Raw genomic sequence first — 12,757 nt, 5'->3', positions numbered from 1 at the left:
TGCGGGGACCAACCTGGCAGCACCCCAGCTGCTCTGTCCCAGGCATCCAGATTCAGTCACTGTTGAAACTGACCAGCAGCAGCTGAATCGGACACGCCTGGGGCAGAGCAGCTGCAGTGCTGCTGGGTTGGTCTGGTAACACCGACCCTTGGCACGGCAGGACCAACCCGGCAGCACCCCAGCTGCTCTACCCCAGGCGTCGGCGAGAAAAGCCTGGTCTGCTGGGGGAGGGGGGAGCACTAGCTACGCCCCCTCCCCAGCAGACCAGGGAGACGCGGAGCGGCTTTTCGCACCGCGAAGGACACGGGCCGCTCCACGTCTCCCTGGTCTGCTGGGGGGGGGGGGGGGCTAGCTCTGCGTCTCCCTGGTCTGCTGGGGGGAAGCGCACCCCGTGCCGCCAGAGGCGGCAACAGTGGGGGAGGTACCCCGCACTAGCTGCGTCCCCCTCCCCCCCGTTCATAACTAGGGGTCTGACTTACGTCGGATTGACGTAACCCGGGGACTTACTGTATGGTGCACTCACTCACTTCTACTTTTAAGCCATTTGAAAAACAAAACAATATTAAGAAATTTGATTTCTTCTTACTTTGTATTCTGGAATTGACAAAAGGAGGTGAGAGATTGTCATGTGACCCAAGGTCCCTGCTTGCCATGTGATCATAGTGTGTCCCATCGCCATAGTTCTGTTAATAAATTGGGAAGGAGAAAAGAATTTTATAATTTTAACACAAACATTTTCTATAAAAACAGCAGAGGAAAGTTATACTTTCGCCCTCAATTCTGAATACTGAAGAAACGTTATTCTCTCCCTTACCTTCTACCACTGGTTTCATTGGGGTAATGCGTTCCAAAATTAATTTGAAGCTGCTTTAAAATTTTCATTTAGTTTGTAATTAATGTGTGTTTATTCTGTGGACACACCTGCATGATAATTGAGATAATATATCAGGGAGCTCAATGTTGTGCAAGCCATCAAGCATCTTTCACCTACTATGTCAGTCTTTCTACTTTCATTTCAGGTGGGGAGAAGAGAGACATTATTTGGGGGGGAAGGGGGGGTTAGATCTAGTAGTTGTAAGTAAAAATTTGACATTTTAACCCAGTGGTTGCTGCACGCACACAAAGGCAAAATTTGGCATGAAGTGCTTGGGTGCTTCTCTCATTATGATACAAAGCTATGAGGACTAACCCAGGAGATTAACATATACAACTGTGAGTACTTCCACTAAAGTCAAAGACACTAGTCACAGTAAGTTAAACACGTGCATAAGTCTTATCAGGAGCACACCACAATTTTTTCTTGCATCCCCAGCCTAACATTCCAGGCTGCACTCACCATTTTTGTACTAGTGCAAAAACTCAACTGTAATAAAAAACAAACAAACCAAGAGTTTGTCTGCCTGTAGTGCGGCTATTACGTTTGGATCTTGAAACACTGCTATTATTTTTTCTCAGCAACTCTAAGTCATGGAACATCCTCATTTTCAGTTGGGAAAACTGAGATGCACAAAGGTGAAGTGATTTGCATAATATGACCAGAAAATTAATGTGGAGACCTGAGGAAAACTTAGGCTTTCATCCCAGGACTGTTTTGTTTCTTTATCTCCTCTCATGACATAGTTAGTTTGGAAAGGAGAAGACAGAGAGGACATGATAACGGTTTTCAATTATCTAAAAGGGTGTCATAAGGAGGAGGGAGAAAAATTCTTCTCCTTGGCCTCTGATGATAGGACAAGAAGCAATGGGCTTAAACTGCAGCAAGGGAAGTTTAGGTTGGACATTAAGAAACATTTCTTAACTATCAGGGTAGACACAGGAAAAACGTTTCCTAGGGAGGTTGTGGAATCTCCATCTCTGAAGATATTTAAGAGCAGGTTAGATAGACATCTATCAGGGATGGTCTAGTCCAGAGGTGGCTAACCCCATTACAGGCAAAGAGCCAAAATAGTTGTGCACATAGCACAGGGAACTGGGGGCCGTTTCTAGCGGCACAGGGGCGGCTTCACGGGCCATGGGGGAGGCTTTGCGAGCCACACTTTGGGGGGGGGGCGAGAAGAGCCGCATGCAGCTCATGAGCCATGGGTTAAGCACAGCTGGTCTAGTCGGTACTGGGTCCTGCCGTGAGGGCAGGAGACTAGACTCGATGACCTCTCAAGTTCTCTTCCAATTCTAATGTTCTATGATTCTATACTGGTACATTTACATTCAGATATGTATGCCTAAATATGTATGCCTAAATTTACAGACTAGTTTTCAAAACATTTTTCCCCTAAAAGCAATGAAAGTTTTGGGAGGTGTGAGGGTGAATAAAAATAAAACTGAGAGATGTGTGAAGTAATGATGCAGTGAAAGCTAAACCAGGTATTGCTAAACCAGAACTGGTCACTGGCTTTTCTGCTTCTGTGGAAGAGATTCAATCCTGGTATGCAGTAAATGGGGGAAAATTATTCTGCTCAGATGACTGCAGTGTAATGCAAGATTAAGTATATTTTCTTAGAAGCAACACTTGGCATGTTAGCCAATGGCAGAATCTGATCGGGGGGGGGGGGGGGGGGGAAAGGGACGAGGAGTAGGAGGGAGCGGAAGAAAATGGATTTAGTATGAACAACACTATCTTTCACCTCACTAGGCTGTGCTGAAACTTAGCTAGCAATGCTTGCAATCCCTGTTCCTTCACATTCATTAAGAGACAATTAAATAGCAGTAAAAATTTTTAAGTTTTGCCTTGCATAATTTTGTATCATGGATTTACAGAATATATGAAGTAGAATATACTTCTTGATTCTGAAGTACAGGCAGTCCCCGGATTACGTACAAGATAGGAACTGTAGATTTGTTCTTAAGTTGAATCTGTATGTAAGTCGGAACTGGCATCCAGATTCAGCCACTGCTGAAACTGACCGCCAGTTCCGACTTACATACAGAATCAACTTAAGAACCCCAAGCGTCCCCAAGTCAGCTGCTGCTGAAACTGATCAGCAGCTGATTCCAACTCTGCCTCGGGCTTCCTGTAGTCAGCGCTGGTCACTTTCAGCAGCAGCTGACTTGGGGACGCCTGGGGCAGAGCAGCTGGGGTATTGCTGGGTTGCTCCAGTAGCGCCGCTCCTCGGCGCTACTGGACCAACCCAGTAGCACCCCATCTGCTCTGCCCCAGGCGTCCGGATTCAGCCGCTGCTGAAACTGACCAGCAGCGGCTGAATCAGGACGCCTGGGGCAGAGCAGCTGGGGTGCTGCCGGGTTGGTCCAGTAGCACCCAGAGCGGCGCTGCGGGACCAACTGGCAGCGCCCCAGCTGCTCTGCCACAGGCGTCCGGAGAAAAGCCTAGTCTGCTGGGGAAAGGGGGGCGTACTAGCTGCACCCCCTCCACCCCAGCAGACCAGGAAGACGCGGGTGGCGGACCGAGACGCACCGCGGTCCCGCTGCCTGGGTCCTCCGCGGCTTTGCTCCCAGTCTCCCTGGTCTGCTGGAGACTAGCAGACCAGGGAGATGGGGAGCAAAGCCTCTGAGGACGCCAGCAGCGGGACAGCCGCGGGGCGTCTGGGCTGTCCCGCTGCCCGAGCCCCTCCGCGGCTTTGCTCCGCGTCTTCCTGGTCTGCAGACCAGGGAGACGCGGAAAAAGCCCCGGAGGACACGGGCGGCAGGACCGCGAGGTCCCGCAGTCCGTGTCCTCCGGGGTGAGCCCCGTTCGTAACTGCGGATCCGACATAAGTCGGATCCGCGTAAGTCGGGGACTGCCTGTATACATGGGGATTTTTAGCCTAATCCTCAGAACAATATTCAGACCGTGATCCTGTGACTGCATTGGGACATGGGCTCAAAACTTCTGTGACCTACCTGGGAGGCCTGCCTATTTAAAGAGCTCAGGATTGGGCCTTTTTCAGAAAGGGTTGATTGTGCAATCCTCAGTTACATTGGTAAACTTTTAATTATGAGAGTAGACTTCAGTAGGAATACTGAGGGGAGTATTAATGCACCCCAATGCATGGAAGAGTTATACAATTTAGCCCTTAAATGGACAGAATTCCTCAGGGTTGTACATTTAGAGAGATTTATTGGAAGAGATCATTCTTATTACTCGAATAAATAATCTTGAGACTCCATGCAGTTCTAAACACAACCTTCTCAAAGTCAAAACTCATGTATTATGTTATACCCCAGCTTTTATAAAAATAACAAGAAATATGGTGTGTCTCAGTAATTCCCATGGTAGGTACCAGTTCAGTAACCACATTTGAATTTAATGTCAGTGTGTGCACGCATTATAATGTGAGGAGCAGGAAAGATTTCCTCATCCCATCCACATAATGCATTAGAATGTCAAACTTGACAGCTGGAGCAATGGCTCTGTAAAGTTACTGGTAAGTAGAAAGATGCTACTGTACTTTGAAGATTAAAGTTAGTAACACTTTGCCTGAAAACAAGAGAAGACAATATTCACAGCTCTCTGAAATGATCTGACTTTAGAAGTAGAGGTATTATCCCTTCAACCTTAGGAAAGAAGTTTGGTGGGCCCTAAATTTGTTTGTGGGTTACATTTTCAAACTAGCTACCTCTGCTGTGTCCCCAAAATATCTACACTCAAAAGCAAATAGGCAAGGATGTGTGCAAAAATGCTTTTGTACATGTAAAATAGGTAAATGTAAATGAAAACTAGTCCTTGTGTGCATAGTCAACAAATGTAAGGATACAGATGCATACTTGTCTACGAATGAACAATTGTATAGGCACATTATACACCTGTAGTTGTTGAAAATTGTTCCCAAAACATTAAGGATCCCCTAAGTCCAATGAGTTGTTAATTTGTCATGAGTTAACAATTTGTTCTAAAGACATTCAGTGTCATATATATACTCTCACCAAAATAGGGAATATCGGCATTAAAAACGTGTACCTCTTTTGTTAATGTCATGAACTCTGCCCTTTTTATTGAAGAAACCAACAGAGGCGGAGCAGAATGTTGTGTGAGAGCAATGCAGAGATGGTAATTTGAAGAGAAGTATGAAGTAGATGTAAATGGCCAGAATGAGTGAGAACAAAGAAATGCAGGCTCAGATTTTTCCACCCTTGAAAACACTCATCTACTTCTGACAGGCCTGGGCAAAAATATCCTCCACAGGCTGGATCCCATCTGCCAAGCCCTGCCAGATCCAACCCACCGACTCCCTGCCTCCCTCCCTGCCCCTCCTTCCCCCCCAGGAGCCGGGGAGGGAGAAATGTGGCCACTGCTAGGCCAGTCAGAGTTTCCTGTTGTCAACAGGAAGCCTGAGAAGCAGACTTCCCCCCGCCCCAGCCTCCCTTCCCACCATCCCCTCAATCTCTTAGCTGTTTGAAAAACACATGGCCCCTGCAGCCAGAGTGGGGATGGGACAGGCAGGGAGTCTGCTTGGGAAGGCTGCTGGCTGGGAGTCAAGCCAGTAAGTATCCCAACCAGAGCCTGCCTCTAGCACCCCAACTGTTTGCCCCCCTACCCCACATAACCCACACCCTCTATCCCATATACCCTCCCAGATCCTGCACTCCAATCCTCTGCCCCAGATCACAGCCCAAACCCTTTGCCTTCTACACCCATATCCCCTTCCAGATCCTGCACCACAAATCACAACCCAAACCCCTACACCCTAGTCCCCAGCCCAAGTCACAACCCCCTCCTGTCTTTGGCCACAGACCAACACTCCCTCCCACCCCCAGCACCCTAGTCCCCTTCCCCAGGACACAACCCAAACCCCTGCATCTTAGTCCCCTATCCCAGGTCACAACTGCCTCCTTCACCAAATTTCCTCCCAGACCCCACATCCTCTCCTGTACCCTAATCCCTTATTGTAAGCTCCCTCTGCACCCAACCTCCATCCAAAGCCCCGCACCCCTTCCATTAATATGGACAAGTACAGCCCTTGACCACTTTCCAAATTGTTGGAGTGGGGTCCCATCAAAAATTATTGCCTACCCCTCACTTATGAGGAAGAGTAGCTTTGCCTTCCAGTAGTTCCACTTCATGGGGCTACCCAAGATATGAAGAATAATCCTGCAGCTTGTCAGTGAGTTAGATTTGATGACCCTTGCGGTCCCTTCTAGCTCTATATTCCTAAGCTTCAGAGGTACCATTCAATGTTAAAAGGGTGGCAGAATCTGATCCTCAGTGATGAAGTAGGATATTTTGAGTGAACAAGAGCATCCCAATGCTATGCAATGATTCTTTGCATGTAGATATCTGTGCCAGTGAGACACAAAATCTCCCAGCAAGAAATTACACCAAGAGAAATAGCGACGAGGAGTCCTGTGGCACCTTATAGACTAACTGAAGTGTAGGAGCATAAGCTTTCGTGGGCAAAGACCCACTTCGTCAGATGCATGTAGACTACCCACGAGGTCTTTGCCCACGAAAGCTTATGCTCCTACACTTCAGTTAGTCTATAAGGTGCCACAGGACTCCTCGTCGCTTTTGCAGATTCAGACTAACACGGCTACCCCTCCGATACTTGACACCAAGAGAAATGTCAACAATAACAAAAAATGCCACTTACAATAGTGAGATAACACACAGTGATGGATCAATAGCTGATACTAACTAGCAAGACAAAATGGCTAATGAAAATTTTTGCTAGCTGTTAACAGGAGTGGAGCAGGTGTCAAATTCAATCACAGGATCAGATAAGAATGTTTTTAAAAAAAGCAATTTTGAAGAGAAGCTGATCTACAGCCAACTTTGCATGTACATTTTTCAATGCAATCAGGTGTAGAACTCAAATTTAAGATTGTAAATTTGCATATGCAGGAAGTCTGGTTTAGGAAAAAGATTAGATATACTTACCCTGGATGGACTAGGATGTCCTCCATTCCCCCAGGACCCTGAGCTAGTTCTGTCTTCTACATCTAGGGACAAAAAAGTTCTTTAGGCTTTATTGCAATAACTCTTTCCTTTTGTGTAAGCACTTTTAAATTAATGTTTCAAATTAATCTCCTGTTGCCTTTAATTAAGAATCAGGCACGGGGCTACTACGATGATAGTGGCTTCTGACCCAACCACTTAAATTAACTCATTTAAATTCACAGCAGAAATGAACTGGACCCTCAGGAACCAGAGGTTTGAACATAAAAATTACTTCAGTGACTCAGTGTTTCATGAGACTTAAAAAATGGACTCCAAGTTGCACCAAAGTCCTTGACACAAAATACATATAATCAAACACAAGATGTGATAAAACAGAGAATCCCCAGAAGCCAATGTAAAATATTTTGAAGGTCAGCATTCAAACACAAATTCTCATACAGGCCCCAAATCAGGAAAGAATGTACTTAAGTCCCAGGGAAGTCAGGGGGAGTTATGCACATGTTCAATCACCTTCTTGAATAGAGATGAATGTAAGCACATACTTAAGCATTTTTCTGAATTTCCTAAGTGCCTCACACAATGCCTATTTAAATCATGAGAATCTTTCCATTACCTTTGGATGCCCACAGTCTTGTGCTCATCCATTCACACTCATTAATGCCGCCTACATTTGAGGCAGTTGCAGCTTACAATCAGAAGGATTTGGCAAATTTGCAAAGAGATAGTGCAGAGTTTAGAGCACTGGCTGGGGAAATCAGGACTTCTGCCTTCTCTCCTGAACTCTGGTGCTGAACAGATGTATGACTGAGGTCAGGCCTAAACTTCAAACTTCAATTAGCACAGCAGAGATGTTCAGCAATATGGAAAATCCACATCCTTGTTTCCCACAGGTATACTGGTCTAACCACTGGTGTGAATACTGCCAGTCTGACAGAAGAATGTCCATAGGGGAGTGATTTTCCAAAAGCAATGGGAAAACCGCTTGCATTGTTATAAGTTACTTCTATACTATCGAGGAGTTATGCCAGCATACCTTCAGGACCATAGCTTACCACAACAACCCCTGTAGTGTATGCATGGCCATAGAGTGAATCACTTTCTCTGGCCTATTTTATCCATTTGTAAACTGGATAGCATAATACTTACCTCACAAAGATGCTGTGAGGTGCAATAAATTACTCTTATAAAGTGCTTCAAGATCCTTGGACAAAAGATGCTATATAATTGGTAAGTGTTACAGAATGCAACTATAAATATCCTTGACAAAACTAAGGAGTATTATTAGAAACCTTATTTCAAAAGTGGAATGCTGTTTATAACATGTATCTATTACTGTTTCTCTTGATGCTATTGTAACCGGTATCATTTATTTTATTCTTTCTCTTTCAGGCTCTCTTAGGGAAAGGAAGACTTGTTTTTAATTAGGAGTTTGTATTACTGTTTAAATTGTCATGCCTGTCATAATGAGCTTTTATATTGTTTTAGATGGGACGTTTCAGAAAGAGTAGCAGACTAGCTGCTCAAAAGACACCACAATTGCAAATCGATGTCCCTCCTGGATACTCAAAAGAGAGTGGAAATGTGTACCTTTGGGTAGGTCATGTTAGTTCTGATGTTGTATCAGGGGGTGGGGGAGAAGAGGATACAATCCCCAAACTTTACTGGTTAAGACTGAATGAATTATATGTTTTGTGGTGTAGTTAATGATGCTGGGGAAAGCTAATATGACCACCAACCCTCACGGAATCCTCAGTACACTGCTTTGGGAACCTCATTAGGCTATCCCAGTTAATAAAACACTTAATGACTAAATAAGGTGTCAATCCAGCAAAGCACTTAAGGACAGTCTTAAATTTAAGCATGTGAGTAGTTCCATTTAAGTAACGTTAATTCATGTTAAGTCGTTCATTCAAGTCAGTGGGAATACACATACAGTTAAAATTAAGCACATGCCTAACAACTTTGATCAACTGGAGTCCAAAATGCAAATTTCATTTAGTCTTTTTTCATGTTGTGTTATATTCCAGTAAATCTGGTTTTTATGTTAATATTATATTTAATAGACCAAGCTCTTGGTATCAATTATATTGAATGACAACGAATTCCACATGTTATACTGAGAGAAAAGTATTTATTTTTACTACTGTTATATTTGTTATATTTTCATTTCTTTAAATGTCACTTGTACTCATATAACAAAAGTGAGTAGAAGTGCCCAATTTGCCCTCTCTTTGCCATTCATATTTTGTATACTTCTATCCCATCTCTCTTTTCCACATCCTATCCAAAACAACCTTGTAATTTGAAACCTGTTTTTACATTGAAATCTTCCTGTTTCTGTAATCATTCATATCACCATCTCTGAATTCAACAATATTCTCACTATATTTTTGAGTTACAGTGACCATCAATAAAAACAGCTTTTGTCTAATTACACAAAGACATAGGTGGTCTAGATTGCTACAGGAATTTTAATCACAGCATTGCAATTAAATATATGTGTATATACAGAAAAGCCGTGTTATCTGGTCCTGTACCAACAGAAAAGCTCTATAAACCAGTATTTTTTATCTTCACTGAAAGTCCAGTTTATAGTCTGATTGTAGTGGGGCTGGCAGGTTCCTACCTGGTTCCACGTGGTTCCCTAGAAGTGGTGACATGTACCTGCTTCTCCTGGATGAAGGAACAGCCATGGGAGCTCCGTGCATTTCCTCCCACCCTGAGCACTGCATCCTCAGCTTCCATTGCCCAGGAAACCCATCCTGCATTCTGAACCCCTCGGCCCTAGCCTGGAGTCCCCTTCTACACCTCAAACCCCTCACCCTTGGTACCATGCCAGAGCCCACACCCCCAGCCCAGATTTTCTTCCCATACCCTGAACCCCCTCATTTCTGGCCCCACACCGGAGCCCTCACCCCCAACCCAAAACCCATACCTTTCTTATCTCCCTTCCTCCTTGCCTCATCTAAGAGCTCCTTCCCAGACTTCAAACTCTTAGTTACCCAGAGTATTTGACTAACCGGCACCCACCATTCTCCCAACATTCCGGATATCAAAGCTTTTATTGTATGATATATTCTGATACAAATAACTGGGTATCTAGCAGTACACTTGCACTTCTAACTTATGTAGATTAAGTGATTGATGATCAAAGCTGTAAACTAGGAAATTAATAGTCATACTATCCATATTTAAATGTTTTTAAACAACATAGTTAAGATTTTTGCGCTTGATTTTATTTTTTCTATATAATCATTGCTATTATCTCAATAAAAGTGTAAAGTGTTAATGACAAAAGACATTCACAGGTAAATATTTAATTAAGCTCTAGACAAAGAAAAAAATGTGTATCATTTGCCTGACAGATCAGATCAACCATGCCATTCAGTTAATTAAGCAGAATTTTTTTAAATAATTTGTGTTATGTAACTGATAATGAATGCTTTCAGACCCTATTTCAAAACCAAGTGAAGTCAAAAGAGATGCTCCTACAATGAACTTAGTATAAGGCATTGGATCACTATGCAAAGATGCTTACAAAATCCGTATTAAATCCCTTAGACAAACTAACAGTGCATGTAATGCGCATCTTTGTCCACGTGAATCTCTCTTTCTTATCCTGTCTCGTTTATATTTATGATGTTTCTTTTTTCTCTCTCCAAAATACCAAATATGATTACATGAGAATATAAACTAATCACCTGCCAGGTGTCCCAAATATCAGCCTTCAAATAAATGTTTATGGCTGACTTACAAACCTACAAAAATGGAGTTTATAATATGAATGCTGTCACAGTGCTAACAAAACTGCTGCAAACGTCACCAGCAAACTAAGAAAAATATTACCAAAACTGTCTTCTAGCTCCTAGAACTTATTCTGAAAAATAATGCAGACTTGTATATTTTAAAAGTCCAAAATAGTTTTTGGGTTAAACTGAAAGTGAAACAAAACCTGCTACTTTGGATAGTGTTGTTTACATTCATTCCATAATGGTTACAATAACAATGCTTTACACTTAAGCAGCACATTTCCAGCCCAGCACCATAGGAAGCGTGAAGGCTGGTTTTGCAAACTTGACTAACTACTCACATGAGTAATCCCATTAACATTATGGCCTGCTGTATCATCCGTACATGGCTGACGCTCAAATCTACAAAGCCATTTGCTTATTCCAGACAATGTAGTCTCTTTTCTCCATCAGTGTCTGACAGAAGTGGAGGAGCAAATTAATTTAGTCTCAATTCTGTTATGATGGAACATGCTGTATCTGCATCTGTAGCCACAAAAATGAACCACGGATATGCTCACTGACATCTGCGGATTCAGATACCCAAGAATATAAAGCAGATATCCCCGGATTTGCAGGGTTCTACTATAGGGAGAAACCATCCAAAGGACTGGCCCAGAGCTGTGAGTGAGCTCCTAATGAATGTATATAGCCACCTCTGTTCAATTTAATTTAGTTTACAGTCTTCAGCTGTATTGTGCCCATAACTACTCTTGAATTCCCAAATGACAACAATGGCATGTAATGCTTTTTTTCTTTCTTTCCATCTACAGCTTAGCTCAGAAACTGTGACCATTCCTTCCTGCTGTAGTGCTCATGATAGTAATCCATGCTTGTGTAACCTCAAGCAGAGATTACTGCAATGTGTTCCACTTGAGGCTGCACTTGAAAAGCACCTAGAAGCTTGAGCCACTGCAGAATACAGAGGCTTGTCTAATACTGGACTGACCTCTTACCAGCACATAACACCAGTGCTCCAGTCTCCGATGTGGCTAGTGGCCTGCCAGAAAAAAACTTTGAAGTACTTGTAGGGGCAGTGCAAACTGCAGCATCTCGCTCATGCTTTTAAAAGGTGCCATCCACCTGAACATTACATATGTGACTGAAAGTTTTGTATCCACTTTAGATCCTGATTCCAGCAATTTGTTCCATGAAAGTAAGCTCTTGTGAACACACAGAATTTGCAGAAATTCTCTGTGCTCTGCACAGATGCAAAGGTCCAGAAATGCAATGTCAGAAACACAGTTCACCTGAGTTTCATAGAGCTGAAAGCAAATAGCAATATTTCTTTATTTTTCCATTTTGTCATTGACAATGCTTTGTGTTTAGTCAACTTTACTGTTTTTGATAAACACTAAAGCCAGTTTGCTCCTTGATAAAATAATTCTTGTGAACTTCAGTCAGGAAGTGAAAAATTCTTATAAAGTTTATATATAAGGACTTTTTAAAATGAGGACATTGTTTAAAGCATGCTTCATCAGAAACTCTCTCTCTCTCTCTCTCTCTCTCTCTCTCTTTCTTTCTCTGAAAATAGTTAATTAAAAAAAACATATCATGAGGCCCTATTATCTGACTATTGATAATACTGGATTAGGATCTGCATGATTTAAGTGTTTGTGTATTTTATATTTATTTTTTGATTAATGCTAAGAATTTAAGTGCTGATCGAGGAGCTGCATGTGCCAGCTTCCGGAAGTCACTATGGATGGCTCAAAATCCCAGAGAACAGCAGATGTACTATCAAGTACCCTCTGAACATCCCACAACCATTCAGGATAGCTGGTAGTAATAAGGAGAAGGAGAGCTGAGTCAGGCAGGGTAGAAAGGGAGTCAAAAAAGTAGGTGGAGGATTGATAGCCTCTATCAAATCCGAAAGAAATTTCTAAGACACTGTCCTATTCACTTAAATACACTATTCAACCGCTAATAAACAAAGTAAGCTGTCTGGGATAAGAGGGAAGGTCCACCCATGGATTGGTAAGAGTTAAATATAGGAAACAAAGGCTAAGAACAAAGGTCAGTTTTCAGAATGGAAAGAGGTTACTATTGGTGTCCCCCCTGGGTCCATACTGGGACCAATCCTACTCAACAAATTCATAAATAATTTGGAGAAAGGGGTAAATAGTGAAGTGACTATGCA

General features: G+C 42.9%; 1 protein-coding gene across 24 annotated transcripts in view; it reads right to left on the bottom strand.

Moving 5' to 3' along the window:
• TCF4 (transcription factor 4) overlaps positions 1-12,757 on the bottom strand; it is a 334,112-nt gene that overhangs the window by 223,613 nt on the left and 97,742 nt on the right. For 21 of the 24 annotated variants that reach the window (XM_014570220.3, XM_014570224.3, XM_075932635.1 and 18 more), the window contains 2 exons: positions 6,809-6,870; positions 587-683 (listed from right to left, as the gene is read on the bottom strand). The exons of the other annotated variants lie outside the window; for them this stretch is intronic. In XM_014570220.3, coding sequence (XP_014425706.1) covers positions 587-683; positions 6,809-6,870 — 159 coding nt within the window. The remainder of the gene's footprint in view (positions 1-586; positions 684-6,808; positions 6,871-12,757) is intronic. 24 annotated transcript variants of the gene reach the window in all.

This window comes from Pelodiscus sinensis, chromosome 6 (assembly GCF_049634645.1).
Source record: "Pelodiscus sinensis isolate JC-2024 chromosome 6, ASM4963464v1, whole genome shotgun sequence".
Classification (NCBI taxonomy): domain Eukaryota; kingdom Metazoa; phylum Chordata; order Testudines; family Trionychidae; genus Pelodiscus; species Pelodiscus sinensis.
This window is presented reverse-complemented; position numbering and strand designations above follow the sequence as displayed.